Genomic DNA, 16,849 nt, shown 5'->3' with positions numbered 1-16,849 from the left:
AGGCCTTCATTTCATGTTTGTCTCAACATTCTGTTCTTCCGCCAGCTTCCTAGTGGAGGTCAGCATAATGACTAAGGGAAAAATGTGGATCAACCTCACAGACTTAACCATGTTAACACAGACATAGGTCAAAGGCGCAGTGCCTGATAGATTTTAGTTACTCAGCTAAGTCAGAAAAGTGCTGTATTATAGTCTTTACAGGTCTTAAATTCTCTGAATGTGTTTTATGCTGGTTTGTGAAGTTCTTCTGTCTCATATTTTATGGAGTTTGAGCCTAAAAGTCTTAGTAACTGAGACCTTTCTGAATCTACAAGGAGGGGTGACAGGTATTGTTATCCCTCTGATCAGAATTTTCTCATTGCTTTTCATCTCATTGAGTCAAGAACAAAGCTCTTAAAGTTTTATAGGATTTGCCAGGCCCAAGTCCATTGCCTGTCTGACTTCTCCTAATACTTTCCCCCATGCTCACTATGTGTCAAGCACACTCACTGGCTTTCCTCGGGTTGTGCCAGCATGCCACACATGTTCCTCCCTGAGGTATCTGCATCTTTTGTTTGCTCTTGGTAGCTTTCTTCCCAGAGATCTGCGAGATTTGTGTGGCATGCTTTCTTCCCTCCTCCAGGTTGTTTGTGTATGTCTCTTTCACAGTGATACCTTCCCTGACCACCCTGTCTTACATTGTTAATAGTCCCTCAATTGTCCCTTCCCACCATATATTTTATTTTTTTATTGTCTGTCCTACCCCAAAATAATGTAAGCTTCTTACAGGGGGAAATTTGGGCAAGTGTCTGTTTTGTTCACTGTTCTATCTCTAGCACCTAAAGCAGTCCCTGGCACATAGTGGACAATCGAAAATATTTGATCATTGAAAAATACATGGTACACTATTGGCCTCTGTTCTGGGTCACCTTGTACCTCTTCCCTCGGATAGAAAGTCCTCAGGCAACTTCTCTATGATCTGACTTTTTGGACAGTGCTTCCCTAAAGATGATAAGGCTAACCCACTGAAGGAAGGTGTTGCCACCAACAGGAACTGATAGAGTTGCCGTACTTGGTACCATCAGGTTGGCTTGCACAGAGGCAACTTTTAAACCTCCTCTTTTATGTTCTGGCATCTCTATCTTGATTGGAGAATGTAAGCTTCAGAATAAATAAATCATTGGTAATGAATGTGAAATGACCTTAGAAAATCTAAAATGCTTTGAAAATGGTAATTCCATTGGACTTGAGAATGTTTCAAATTGTTGTACAATTTGAAATAGTTAAGTAATTTTCCAGGAAGAAGGGTTCTGTGGGCCAGCCTCCCTGTAGATTTTTTTTTTAACATGAGTGCAGTTCCTCCCCATCCAGGCATGTGAACTGGGTCCTAGAATATAGCTACAAGCTAGAACCTGAACTGACCATGACCAGAGAGGGGAAAGCTCACCAGTTAACACCTGGATGGAAGGCATGTGCCTTCTTTGTGTGTGAGACTATTCAACCAGCAAGTGGCTAGTTGAATAGGACAGGACAAATGAGCTCAGATTGGCCTGTTGTTAGTCTTTAAATGACTGTGACTAGTTTCAGAAGATGAGGCAGCTTAGCAAAAGTAAAATTCTCATTCTTAACAAAACCTAGCCTATTCTGAAAGGGGCCAATAATTCCCATGACCCAGATCAGTTTTCTACCAATAGAACAGTTTAGTTTTTATAATGTTGATGGGCAGCGATGAACCTGATACTCTTTTTTGCTTTCCAAACATCCTTTTAAAAATAATCAGGTTCTTCTTTTACTCATGATCTCTTTAAGGTTAGGCTTTGTAGAAAAGAAGAGAGGCACATAGGACAAAATGGCAACCTGTACACACAGGACACACACACACACACACACACACCACCACCACCACCACCACACCACACACACACACACACACACACACACACACACACAGCATTGTCCCACAGCATGTAAGAGCAGTAGCTCTGGAATCAAACACCCGGTAGACTCCCTGGCTTCGGATTCCATCTCTACCACTTATTTGATATGTGACCTTGGACAAATTGCTGAGTTTTTAGCATTAACTACTTCATGTGGGACAGTAGTAGAAGTTACCTTGTAGAGTTATTGTAAAGATCAAATGAGATAATCGAATGAGTGCTTCATTCCTGACTTAGAGTAAGTGCTGAGTTGCTGTTATTATTGATGACCATTTTCATATTTGGAGATAGGCAAGAAGTACGGGAGGTTTTTAGGAAGGGATGACAAAAGAAAAAGACACAGGAGACACTATTCCAGAAGGTTTTGTAAGTATATTAAAAGGAGATTGGTGTAATATCATGAGCTTACAATATATTATATAATGCATATTAGGTAATGCATGTAATAATGATAATCTTACCCTATGAATATTTTAAGGTCTTCATACCTTCCAGATTAGCAGTGTGGGCAAGAACTGTGTGGTTTGTTATATGCCTTCACGGTCAAGGTGAGCTGCTCTGGCTACTCCAACAGCTATCCCCAGCTTGGCAAACTCTAAGACCCCAATAGGTTACAAGGACGTCTACACCAGACATTTAGTGCAGCTGAGCCTTGATACCCTTAGATAAAGGTGGCCTCCCAAAGTGTGTTCATGTCCCTTCCCCCCTACAATATCTGATATGGACAAACCCTATCTAGGCCCTGGGGGTGTGGCATTGAGGGAGATTACTGCCATCTCTTTTCTCTTGGAATCAGTGGGGAAGACAGACAATGACAATTCCATGAATGATGACCTAATTCAGTAAGTGCCAAGAAGGAGAATTGAGGAATTAGCATTGTAATAAGATACCCGGCCTAGTACAGAGTGTCTAGAATGACCTCCCTGAGGAAGCAAGAGTGGTAAGTAGTAAAGAGCCAGATCAAGAGGGGCTGCAGAGCTTCCCTGGTGAAGAGATCAGCATGATAAAGGAAGGCTTCCAATCCTAAAGAGATTTTTAGCCCACAGATTGATGAGCAAAGGAGACATGGTGGCAAAGGACCTGGAAAGGTTAGGTGGGCCATTCCAGAATCTTGAAGGCCATGCCAGGGTTTACGTCTTGAAATTGAAAATAGTCAGAATTCTTTGGTGGGTTTTAAATAGGTAGTAGTGTTGCATTGGAGGAAACCAGAGTGGAAATAGAGCTGGTTGCACACTCTTTTCCTTTTGTGTGAAGAGTTCTTAGCACCAAGTGTGCTTCTTGTAAGCAGGTAATGGAGTTGACATATATGGAACTGGGCAATACTTAACACCTTAGCAGTGAGGTTCACTCATCTGAAATACACTTTATACATTTCACTAAAAGCAGAGAAGACACTGGAAGTTATTCACAAAGCTTTGAGACCTTGGATAAAAGCAGTGCAGTCTGGATGGATGGACATATGGCCATAATTGTCTTTGGTGTTGGGTGGAGAAGGTGTGGTTGGGAAACTATCCTTCCAGCCACTCCTGTTCATTGTTTTGTTTTTTGGTTGTTGTTGTTGTTGTTGTTGATTTCAATTTGCTCTTCTCTCTCAGTCTTACAGTGCTGATACTCTTTCATCATTAGGAAGAAGCTGTCTGTGCCAGCCAGCCACAAATGGAATGCCCTCAGATTTGAGGGGTCTTTCCCCATTTCCATGATTGTGTCAGGCATGCAGCCATTTTCACTGCAGGAAAGGAGAAGAAACAGTGGTTAGTCCAGTATCATTCTCAAAGGCATAAATACTTTATCTCCTAAGTTTTGGGGTTTTTTTTTTTCTCTTCTTCTAATTTTGTAATTTGAGTGATAAATGTAGGAACAGCATTTTTTTGTTTTTTTGTTACATTCACTACTTTACTTACCACAGGCTCAAATATGTTAACTTCTCTGTATATTCATTTTTGGTTGAGTTTTCTAAGGAAAAACTTGCCTCTTTTAGCCTAGGCTGAACTGACCCTAAGTGGTTTGGGAATTACAAAGTGCCATGGTGAAGAGTATGGGCTTCCTCTCCTGGCTCTGCCCTTTGTAGGCCTTGTAGCCTCAGGCAAATTACCTAACTTCCCAGCACCTTCATTTCATCATCTGTAAAATGGCAGCAGTAGCCTTGCCTACCCACCTCAAAGGGTTCTCTTAAAGATTATATCCACCATAAGCACTAACTGAATTGCTCAAAGCATTAAGTATGGCTCCTCACTGGGTGACTATTCCCAGAAGGATGTTGACGGGTGAGCACGACCCCAGTCAGTACACAGAACAATTTATTTTAAACTCTATTTCTGGAGCCAGCCATTGGGACAACCCAGCAAATCTATATTTATGGCTCTGATGGGTTTCTTTGGCACAGGCCTCCCCAGCACCATTTAGACTGGTCCAGTCTTACCAAGTCCTGGTGGTATCCAGGCCACACACACACACACACACACACACACACACACACAATGGCTGACTTACTAGGGAACTTGTAGCCACTGGGAGCAGGGATTCCCCTCACCACTCCTCATTATAGACTAAGGATGAATTTGAAGTTGTTGAAAGAAACCACAATACCTGTCCTGAAAATTAAATCTGACTTGTTGGCCACAAAAAAAGTATAGTTCCAAAGCTTCATCTCCAGCTCACCCTTCTCAGCCCCAGAGCTTAGAGCTTCTCTGCCTGTGGATGTTAGTAGAGAGAAGAGTGATACTGATGATAGCTTCAGTGCCCGCCCGCCCAACCACTTTCGGAATAGGTAACCCCGGGGCCTACCTAGTCCTGCCTGCCTGTGTGCTCCAATGGATGTCCTTCAGATCATGATCCAGCCCCCAGTCCAGAGATGCTCGTGAGAGGAGGTAACAGTTGGTGTAGAAATATCCCATAGAATGACTGTGAACATAATCATTTAGAGGACCGAACTCTGTGTGGCCTCCAGGCAGAGGAATGTCTGGAGCCAGGCTTTGCAGGGAGGTGAGCTTTGGATGGGGAGAACTTGCAAAGCAGGCCAGGGACAAAGCTGTGCTCCTAAAGGCCAAGTGAGCTTGGTGGGTTTGCTGTTGGTTGTAAGGCTCCCAGTCTCTTATGGGAGAGATTCTTGGAGGGAAGTATGGAAAATAAGTAATACTATCTTCTGAACTTTTCTAAAGTTTTGATGTATTTTGTAATTTTTAAAAAGGAAGAAAGAAAAACAAAAGGATAATAAGAGAAGAAATACAAAGAGACGGGGTCAGAAGTCCTGAAATATAGGTGGAGGAGTGAGGGCTCTTTGCCCTAGGTAGAAGCAAGTCCTTCAAGGTTCCTGCACAGGATACCAAGTGACAGCACCAAACACTATGACTTTAAATTGGCAGTTGCTGCTACTTCTCCCATTATCATCACCACTGCCTTGACTGCCACCGTGAACATCAGCAGCTCTTTTATTAAGCCATTATTTCAGGCCAAGAGATTTATTCACCTAATCTTACTTAATCAGCCTTAAAACTTGACGAGGTAGGTATTACTGCTCCTGTTTTACAGGTGAAAACACAAGTTTGGAAATGACAAGTGACTTGTCTGCTGTCTTCCAGCTGGGAATATCTGTCTGACTCCAACAACTATGCTTAATGTGCCTTACTGTCTCCTTTAGCCATTTTTTTTCCATATTTGTAAATTGGACATAATATTTGTACTCGATACGGGTAGAGTAGCATTTTTCAAATTTTAAGTCGTGACACACTAGTGGGGCGTGAAACTGATTGAGGATTGAATAGAATCGAAAATACCAACACTCATCACCCTTATTATTCCTGAAATTTTTGTTTCTGGTTTGTGTGTGTGACTTTCTGTTTATGTATGCATGTCCTAAGTGAAATATTACATAGGGAAATGTGTTCCCTACCATGGGACATTGTCAGAAAGCTTTGTGTTTTTGAGATACCACGAAGGTCAAATAAACATAAAACGTTGTTGCAGAGTTCCTTCGAAACTCTAAAACACCCTTCAAGTGGAAATTGGGATCATTATGTAACCTTGGAACATGAAGAACAGCATAGCAGGCAAGTGTCTCTGTGCTGTTATACCAGCCATGTAGTCCACTGCAAGGAGAACTAACCTGTCACCACATTGTGTCCAGTGGAGCCTAGGACTTAGCCTTGATACTCCTTCCTTGACACAGCACTTCAGGCCTCAAGATGGAAGCTTGCAAATGCAGTAAAAATAAGCTTATGTTTTGTTGGCGGACGTCAGGACCAGTCTGGTTAAAAAGCACTGCTTAGCACTTGCACAGTCATGGCTCTCATTTAAACAACAGGAAAACAGATGTGATCCCTATAACAGCACGGGGGCACTGCATTACAAGGCCCAAAGGAGTTGACTTCTCTCTCTTCCTCTCATAACACTCTCCATCACCATCCTCATCTGGAAATGATTTACCTCCTTCCACCTCTCAAAGGTCATCAGACAATCCAGAGTCCTCACCCATTTTTCTTTTCACAAAGGTAAATGAGGACCCTCTGCCATGGCCATTTTCCTTGGAACGTGCTCTTCTCATTAATTACATTTCATGAGGGAACTTCTGGGAACATGGGGTGCCAGTCCCCCAACAACTGCCCTGAAGGCATTCTCTTAAGGAGATGGCCTGCTTTTCAGCTCATTTAACAAACTCAGTGGTCACAAAAAGACCTGGGTCTCCCCCAGGTTGAAATCACATGTTTAACTGTGTTTCTGCAAGCTGTAAAGGAAGCCTGTAGAATTGGCAGTTTGTGCAGAAGGCACCCATGGACAGAAAAGTTCATGTGAACCTAAGGAACTGAAAGGCATGTCAAAGACTCCTTCAGTGGAATGTGCAATGCACAAGAAACTTTTGTTTCTTGTCAAGACTCAACATGACACTCTGGACTACGTGAGGAAGAACTCAAGCAGCTCAATTACCAACCCAGAAAGCAGGCTCTCAGTGTTTTACAGACCTCACTAATGAATGAATCCCATGGCCTCTGCTGGACCAGCCTTCCCAGTGCTCTGCCAGCCTGCCTCCCACACATCTGCAAATTTGTCAAGCTATAATGGATGGCTGGTGCCAGTAGAGGCTGAAGTCTATGCCTCTCTCCCCAGGATACATAGAGATCTCAAGCCATTAATAATTCATTCTAGAGTAATGAACATAGCCATATGAACTTGTGAGCAGTAATAATCAAGTGACAGATCAATTTATTACTTCAGTATGCTAAAAGATAATGGTAGTTAGTTACAAAAGTTACGACTTTCCTCCCTAAAAAGTTTCATAAGCCTTAGATCAATGTGTTTTTAGGTTCTAAAATAAAATGGATCGTTAAAAAGGAAATGAATTATGTTGGGTAGTGGCCTCAAGCCTTCTTATATTCAGAGTTGCTTATCTAGAATCACTGTACCTTTTTTCCCAATGCCTTTGAGCATTGGGGCCTGCAAATTAGAGTAATTGTTATTCATTAATTAAATCTAAGAAATGAAACACAGCTCCAGACTTTGAAAAGGGAGGTTGGAATAGTTGAGATATATTTGCCCCCAAAAATCATCAATAATAATTGAAGGTTTTATGAGTAAGTGGCTGAATTGGAAACATTTGTTTTATGCGTACCCAAATACATTCCATTTAACACCTCAAGAACATTTGTTGGACCTCTCCTGGGCCAGACACTGTGCTCAGTGCTAGTGTTACCACCTAAATTCAGCGCAGTCTCTATCCTAAGGCAGTGGTAGAGACATTACTAACATGTAATAAAGGTAATACTTCTGGCTCCATTGAGAGCTGGAGGATTGGAGAAAGACTGAACAGAGACTTCAGAAAGGAGGGGGCCATTTGAGAAGAGTAAGAGAACACTCTAAGCAGTGGAGTGACAAAGGCAGATAGGTGGGAAAGTGGGAAGAGGATGGATAGTAAATTACTATAATAATAATCACTGTGTTTCCCCCACATTAATATTTAATCTGTGCAACCCCCTCATGAAGTAGACATATTATTCACCTTCCCTCCCCTTCAAAGATGAGCCCAAAGCTTAGACATTGAATCATTTGTCCAGAGACCCAGAGTTGGGAGGTGACAGAGGAGGGCTTAGGGGTGAGTTGGGAAAAGGTGTATTACTTCAATAGAGTCTGGGCTTTACATTAAAGACAATGGAGCCCATCAAGTGTATATAATCATTATCAGAACAGTCAAACAATAGCAGCATTGCTAAACACTTTATACACGCTGTGTCATTGTGTTGTCTCCCAACAACCCAGTAAGGTTTGAGGCCATTGTAGTTTTTAGCAGAGGAATGACTTAATCATAGTTGCATTATAAGCAAACTGATGGTGGCAGTCAGGATAAAGCCGACCCTAGAGATGCTAGTCAGATCCTAGTTAGGAGGCTGTGGGTTAAGTCAGATGTAGTGTTGATGGTAAAAAGTGATCATCATCCAAACCATATGTTTTTATATTGGTCTCCAATTTAAAAGTACTTTCATACATAAATAGCTTGTTGACTCATTTACACAAGAGACTTTTGTGGCTGGCAGGGTAAGTCTAATGACTTTGCTCATTTGGGAGGGGGAAGTATAAGGGCACAGAATTTACTTCCTGCACATAGGAGTCCATGATGAAAGGAGTGATGTTACTAGCAGCCTGTAAATAGGCATACTTGCTGATCGACTGAGTTACAGAACCAAAGTCTTTCTCCCTTGATGGGTAAGAACTTGGCCCTTTGCATAATGCTTTCAGAAACATGATACAGCTCTGGGTAGATGGGAAGCTATGTAAGTAAATCAAGACATTCCACCAAGACTCAAAAAATGTTTGCAAAATATTTTTATGTGGACCAGAAATAGGCCAGTACATCAGTGGCAGCTCTACTTGCTTAGCAGTGAAAAAACAAATTTTCTTAGTACCTGGCTGGTTCGACGGTTAAAATTTGACAGACCTAACTACTCCCTGCCCCTTTCAATGGAGACAGTTTTTATGGTATTAGACTTTTAGCCCTAGAAAATTATAGAAAGGTCTATATCTGTTGATAAAATTGGTTGGTGTAGTAATTTCAGTGAAGTCTCAGTTTCACAACCAGCACTTAAGGCAGTAGAACGTCTTCTCCTCCTACAAAATAGAAGTATTCAAGAGAAACAGTACAGGCATTTATAGAATTGTGTGAAAAAAAAAAAACAACTCTCTATAAATAGCACCAAATGCTAGGGAGGTATGTCTGTGCAAACTGCTATCTCTGTCCAATTTCTCTCTAGTCTCTAGTAATGAATAGTTTCCTTTTTCTAACAGGTGATTTAGGGAAGACCCTGATATTTTCTTAACAATACTAAATTGGGCTTAACTTTTAACTTATTTGTTTTCAGTAGATTATTTGTATATTTTTAAACACAGGGCCCACAAATGAATAATTGAGTTTTATGGCTAGGTCATAGTGGTCAGGTTTGGAGTTCATACTCATGTTTTGAGTAGTATTTACCCAAAAATACGTTATGTATGTATTTAGCAGATTACTTAGATATAGCTACTGCTGACCCTGTGTGTTCCTCAGACTTTGAGTATAAGTGACAGTATAAACACAGCCATACACACGGATACATGGTAGTGCATTTTTATTTGTTTATGCCACATGTTTCCCTTAATGTAAGCCACATGTTTAATGCAATGGGGTTTAATACTCTGAGCCTAAAGTGCTGAATTTCCCAAGATCTTTTCATCTTAAAAATTAGGTCTGTTTCATGCCTGTATTTACAAATGTGCTAAAGCCATCAAGAGTTTTTATATTTGCATTAGAGAAAATGCTAAAGATCACAATGGTTTAACCAGCAGCAAAGTATAAAAGTCATAACTAAGAGAGATGAGCACTTAGCTGGATTTGCAGAGCAGGCATTCAGATGTGCAAACTTTCACATTTTGGAGGGCAGCTGCTTTGGTTGGTTGGTTGGCTGTTGGTTGGTTGGCTGTTGGTTGGTTGGTAGGCAAAACAAAATTGGGTAAAGGAGTGTCATGTCCTGAAAGAGCAAAATAGCTGAGTACTGAAGATTTTTGAAAACTGGAGGACAAAAATTACAAGTAGAGAAGTCTCTCTTTGGACTCGAAGACATCTTAAGATGTCCCACAGTCTGGCTCCTATCAGATGAGGAGTCTGAAGATAGGGAAGGCACGGGGAAGTCAGCTATCTATTTGTACTGTCTTTCTCTCATCTGTGCCTTTTCTTTTCCTTCCTCCCAGTGTTGCTAACAACCACAAGCAGAATTTGATGACAGTGGCAAACCTTGGCGTGGTGTTTGGACCTACCCTGCTGCGTCCTCAGGAAGAAACAGTAGCAGCCATCATGGACATCAAGTTTCAGAATATTGTTATTGAGATCCTAATAGAAAATCATGAAAAGGTAATATATCACTGGTTACTGTGAGTGAAGAATTTTCCTTGGGGGAAAGCCGAGTTGGAAATGGCATTCAGTTTGGTGCAGGTTCCTATTGCTAATGCCTCTTACACCATGAAGCTGCTGCTGATGGTTGGTGATGTCGGTGATGGTCATCATCTTGTCATGGCAACAGGTACCAAATGGAGAGTAGGACAGCAGTGGTGGTTATGGTAGTGATAATGGTGGGCAACATTGGTTGAACATTTCTTCTGTACTGAGCACTGTGCTAAGTGCTTTATATGGGTTGTAACTGTATCCTCATAATAATCCAATGAAGGAGGGACTCTGACGAGCTTCCTTTAGAAAATGCCCCTTACTCATTTTTTACATGGTTGTCTTCTCATGAATTTGAGTTTTTTTCCCTTAATATTAGGGAGAGTAAACTTTTTATTACCTATAGTGCATATATTTTTCCTTATCTGTAGTTTACCCTCCCATTCTCTAAATGGTGTAATTTTTCATACTGTGTGTATGTTGGGGGGAGTTTGTCTTTTCTTTTAGGGCACTGGAGTTTCTTGTCCTTCTTAAAATGATCTCCCTCGTCTCACATAATAAAGTATATCAACACAGAGCTGCCCTTAGAAAACTTGGGTGGGGGCCGTGAATTTTTATACATCTGTCCCACCTTAGTTTCTAGTAGCACATCCTTAAGAAGTCTCTCAGAACTTAGAGGGGTCCCTAAAACACCATTTGACAGCCACAGTGCTGGGACATAATAAAAAATAATTTTAAAATGTTGTCCATCCTAATTGAAAACTCGACCTAGGATGGTGATTTAACTGTGTTAGATAACCTGCAAACTGAATCTGTAATCAGACCACTTTTTATCACTTGTCTGCACTGAAAATACTCTAACATAAGCCATCATCATCTCTTGTCTCGATATAACAACAGCATCCTAATTTATTCCCTTCTCCTACCCTTGGCCAATTTTTTTTTTTAAAGATTTTATTCATTTATTTGTCAGAAAGAGAGGGAGAGAGAGAGCACAAGCAGGGGGAGCAGCAGGCAGAGAGAGAAGCAGGCTCCTGGTTGAGCAAGGAGCCTGATGTAGGGCTTGATCCCAGGACCTTGGGATCCTGACCTGAGCCGAAGGCAGATGCTTAACCGACTGAGCCACCTAAGCACCCCTTGGCCTGTCTATTTTGATAACAGCCACCAGAGTGGAATTTTTAAAGTACTAAATCAAATTATATCATTTGTCTGCTAAGAACTTTCCGTGGCTTCCTGTGTCAGGGCGTGAAAGTCAGAGCCCTTACAAGAACCTGGAAGGTCCTACCCAGGCTCTGCTCTTGCCTCTGTTACTTACCTCATCTCATCTATGGCCTGCTATTTTACTTCACTCCTGTGGCTGCTTTGACTGCTTGCTGTTCTTACACATTGCAGCATGCCCACCTCAAGGCTTTTGCAGTTGTTCTTTCCAGTACTTGGAATAGTCTTCCTCCGTGTAACTTAAGAGCATACTTCCTCACCTCTTTTAGGCCTTCTAAGTGAGGCCTATGTAGACCTCTCTATTTATTTATTATTATTATTTTTTTTTATTATGTTAGTCACCATACAGTACATCTTTAGTTTTTGATGTAGTGTTCCATGATTCATTGTTTGTGCATAACACCCAGTGCTCCATCCAATACGTGCCCTCCTTAATACCTGTCACTGGGCTAACCCATCCCCCACCCCAATGCCCTCTAAAACCCTCAGTTTGTTTTTCAGAGTCCATAGTCTTTCATGGTTCACTTTTGGGTTTTCTGCATAAAGTATCATAGCCTCACTCAAAAAAATAGAAAAATCCAAAATACACAAACTATCTTTACACCTTAAAAAACTGGAGAATCAACAACAAATTAAGTCTAACCCATGCACGAGAAGGGAAATAATTAAGATTAGAGCAAAGAAATCAGTGAATTAGAAACCAGAAATACTGTAGAATACATCAATGAAACTAGAAGCTGGTTCTTTGAAAAAATTAATAAGATCAATAAACCACTGGCCAGACTTATCCAAAAGAAAAGAGAAATGACCCAAATTAATAAAATAATGAATGAAAGGGGAGAGATCATGACTAACAACAAGGAAATGGAAACAGTCATTACAAATTTTTATTAACAGCTATATGCCAATAAATTAAGCAACCTGGAAGAAATGGTTGCATTCCTGGAAACCTATAAACCAAGACTGAAACAGGAAGAAATTGACAACCTGAGTAGACCAATAACCAGTAACAAGATTGAAGCAGTGATCAAAAACCTCCCTAAAAACAAGAGTCCAAAACCTCTCTATTTAAAATTGCATATAGTCCCAACTCCAGAATTCCCCTTCTCCCTGATACTGTTTTATCTCTCCATAGCACTTCGTGCTTCCTAGTATAGCACATAATTTGCCTAGTGATTAAATATGTTGCCTTTCTGACCTCCATTTGGATATATGCTTCTTTCTTTGGATATATACACTTGGATATATGCAGGACTTGTGTCTGTTTTGTTCACTGCTTTGTCCCCAGGTCCTCAGTAGGCACTCAGTATGTATATGTTGAACAAATGGGCTCCTGTGGTATCTGGCCTCCAGAATGGCTCCAAGTGACCCTGGTCTCCTGGTATCCGCTGCTCTGTGTGTTCCCCTCTCTGAATAGGGGATCCCAGTATTGATCCCAATGTGATTAATAGGAAATTGCAAAACTAATGGAGAGAGATCAAATAAGAACTTGCGGCATTTGCTTTGACTTCTGGACTTGCTCACTCTGGGGGAGGCAAGCCATCACGTTGTAATGGCAGTCACGCAACCCTGTGGGGCAAAAGTGCGGCTTCCTACCAACAAGCAGACCAATTGGGCCACTATGTGAGTGAACCACTTTGGATGTCAATCATTTAGTCCTGTTCAGTCCTTCGGATGATGCAGCCCCAACTGTACCTGTGTACAAACTCTTAAGAAACCAGTGAGCTCAGCCCCTCCTGAATTCCTGACTCATAGAACCTGGGAGAAATGCTAAATGCTTTAAGCCACTAAGTTTTTGAGGTAATTTGCTGTGGAGCATTAATTACTACTAAAGAAGCTCTGAGGGCACCTGGGTGGCTCAGTTGGTTAAGCAACTGCCTTCGGCTCAGGTCCCGGTTCCGGAGTCCTGGGATCGAGTCCCGCATCAGGCTCCCAGCTCCATGGGGAGTCTGCTTCTCCCTCTGACCTTCTCGCCTCTCATGCTCTCTCTCACTGTCTCTCTCTCAAATAAATAAATAAATTAAATCTTAAAAAAAAAAAAGAAGAAGAAGAAGAAGCTCTGAATATAACTTTCCCAAAGTAACAAGTATCCTGCAAAGTTGTTTAGGGCATGGCCCCCTTTTACATGGTTAATAAAGAGATAGGAAATCAAATGATTTATTTGAAGAAATTATCTTTTCTCTATTCCAAAATTTGGACCTCCATCTAACCACCTCCCTCAGATATAATTAAATCAGGTATAGGTAAACTTTATGTGATATATGAGAACCTGTAAAAAAGGAATATAATTGAATAGCAGTTAAAAATGTTTTCTACAGAGAAACCATCTGGATGCAAATCTGTCACCTCTTTCTAGTTATGTGACCATGAGAAGATTACCTAAGCTCTCTGTGCTCATAAAAGTACTTTCGGTACAGTCTAACTGCTGGAAAAAAATAACCCCCAAATATCAGTGACTCAGGAGGATAGAAGTTTGTCTCTTGGTCACAAAATAGTTCTCTGTGGGTATTACAAAGGTGGTAATAAAGCAGTCCAGGTGCCTTCCATCTGGTGGCTCCGCCCTCTGCTCTGCAGATCTCTGCAGTCAACTAGTCGGGGGAAATGAGGGAGTCTGTAAGACTGGGAAAGATTGTATGGACTAAGCACAGAGGAGGCTTTCCCTATTTTCTTCCATATTCTGTCAGTCAGAAGTCAGTCCCATGATGACATCTAACTATAAGGAAGGCTGGAGAAGCAAGCTAACTATGTGCTCAGAGCTAGGGGAAGAGAATTTGATGATCAACTAGCCAGTTTGCCACTTTCCTTCAATTGGTTTTCTCTGAGGATTAAATAAGGTACAATATGTAAAGGACTTAGCCAAGAATCTGGCATGAAGTAAGGTTTAATAACTAAACCATTGTTTTTAGCACTCTTAACAAAGGGCCCAGAAAATAGAGCTCAAGTTTGTTTTTGAATGTCACATGTCCTCCCTCCCAAAATAATACTTTTTGTAATTTGATCTTTTCTTGAATAAAATATTAAATGTTGAGATAGATATGCAAAAAATGAGCCATGTAATTATGTTCCATCTCCCCAAATGGGCCATATTTAAGCCTATAACAGGCAGTGTCCAATGATTTTTGAATTTGCAGCTCTTTTTGGTGTCTTTGGGCTTTCAAAGCCAGCAAGCAAATTCAAAAGTAGCATGAAAGAAAAAAGGACCAGAAAGTTCTAATAACAATATTGAAACTTGTGTAAACAAGGAGCCATCCTGCCTAGGACACAAAATGCAGAAATAAGAAATGAAATATGAAGTGCATGGCCAGGCCTGTAAGTATATAGGCAAGAACTGGTTGGAAAATACTCATCTGGTTTGGTGGGTTATAAATCATGTTACTCTCTGCTGTGTATTTGTTAAGGTACATAGAGTATTAAGAGTATTATAGTGCTTCATTATATGTTCCTTTTCATTAGTCTATGTCAGAGAGTAGATGAATCACGTTTAGGGTTTATGTTCCTGTGGAAGCCAATGATGAAAGAATATGAGTGAAAACATTTCTGGGATGAAGATAGCCCCAGAGTGCCTGTCCCCAATTCTGAAGCAGCTAGTGTACCACCTTGATAGAGGTTTTTAATCTGGGGTCCATGATGGGCCAAAGTTTGCAAGACCTAGATACATACATTCTTCTGGGACAACGTCCTTCATATTCATCAGGTTTGTCTTTCTGGTAAAAACAATTTAGGGTAAGGCAACTAGACTCCTTTTTTAAATATAGCTTTAGGTCTGGTATAAAATGAGCAGTTCCTACCTTAGGCTCCTACCTTAGGCTTAGCCTCTGAAGTTCACCTAATAGGAATCCTAAGTACCCATGGCCATCCTGTGGCCCCTGCCTTTCTGGAGACAATGCTTTAGATAAATTTCTCCCAATAGAACTGAACTGTAGTCATCAAATCCAGAGCTCTCCTAATGTCCTCAGATGAATATTGTCAGAGACATGTTCTTTAAAATTCACACTATTAAGATCCTAGTTAATATTTAATGGGCATTCCCTTAGGCTTGTCTGTAATTCTCTAGATATATGAACACACATACAGAAATGTCCACGAGTGACTACTTCTCTAACTTTAGTGTTACAAGTTGGACAAAATTCTGAAACCTCACTTGAAGAAATGCTTTCCAACAGCATCTTTTCGTCCTGTCTGCCAACAAGAAGCACATGATAGTATATGCCCTCTTCCTTGAAACAAGCCTGAATACAGGTCTTAAGGGTATGTCCCCCTGCAATGACTGGTATAATAGTCTCTCAGGTTGTTAAGAACATTTCGTGGAAGGTGTTTACTTGTTCCCTTGAATAAAATTAAGTAATAGAACTACAGTAATAGTATATAGAAGTAATAGATATAGTACTGAAAGAGGGTATAGCAGCCCAGGCATCTAGCAATTGGAGTCACTCAGAGACAGAGAGAGAAAACCATAAAATGCCTGTTGTAGTTAAATTTATTTCTGCATAACAGATCATCTCCAAGCCTAGTGACTTAAAACAGCAATTTTTTTTTTCCTTTCAATTCTGTGGGTCAGATATTTGGGGAGGGCTCCTATGTCTCCCATGTGGTATCTGCTGGGGTGGTTTGGCTGCAGCTGGGTGTTCCAAGAAAGCCTTAGTCTGCATATCTGAAACCTTGGTACTAGCTTTCGGCTGGGACACCTTGATCCTCTTCTCTATAGCCTCTCTATCTCCATGTGAGTCTTCGTCACTTGATAGTCTGGGCCAGATTTCCAAGGGAGCAAACACAGAAGCCACAAAGCCTCCTAAGGCTTCAGCCTGTAATAGACCAGAGTATTGGCTTTAGCACATTCTGTTGGTCAAAGCAAGTCACCAGGCTTGCTTTTCCCCAGTGGGGTGGGAAAGAGACCGCACCTCTGTCTGAGAGAAACTGTGTACACCTAGAGGTGCAGGAGCAGTTGTGAGCTGCCATCTGTGCAGGTGTTCTGCCATAAGGGCTCCCTCCCCGTGCCTGGCAGGTTTGCTTGTAGTTCCTGTTGGAAAAGGCATTGCTTTCTTTTTCTTTCTTTCTTTTTTTTAAATTTTATTTATTTATATGACAGAGGGAGGCACAGTGAGAGAGGGAACCCAAGCAGGGGGAGTGGGAGAAGGAGAGAAGCAGGCTTCCCGCTGAGCAGGGAGCCCGATGTGGGGCTCAATCCCAGGACCTTGAGATCATTACCTGAGCCGAAGGCAGATGCTTAATGACTGAGCCACCCAGGTGCCCGAAGACAATGCTTTCTCATGAGAGGCTTGTGCTAAACATAGGCAGCTCCTCAGTATTTCTTACAGAA

General features: G+C 41.3%; 1 protein-coding gene across 4 annotated transcripts in view; it reads left to right on the top strand.

The window, feature by feature from the left end:
* ARHGAP26 (Rho GTPase activating protein 26) overlaps nucleotides 1–16,849 on the top strand; it is a 436,434-nt gene that overhangs the window by 319,696 nt on the left and 99,889 nt on the right. For all 4 annotated transcript variants that reach the window (XM_032336318.1, XM_032336320.1, XM_032336319.1 and 1 more), the window contains exon 18: nucleotides 10,125–10,284. In XM_032336318.1, coding sequence (XP_032192209.1) covers nucleotides 10,125–10,284 — 160 coding nt within the window. The remainder of the gene's footprint in view (nucleotides 1–10,124; nucleotides 10,285–16,849) is intronic.

Source organism: Mustela erminea, chromosome 3, assembly GCF_009829155.1.
Source record: "Mustela erminea isolate mMusErm1 chromosome 3, mMusErm1.Pri, whole genome shotgun sequence".
Taxonomy (NCBI): Eukaryota; Metazoa; Chordata; class Mammalia; order Carnivora; family Mustelidae; genus Mustela; species Mustela erminea.
Note: the sequence above shows the minus strand (reverse complement) of the source record. Positions and strands in the feature narration are given on the sequence as shown.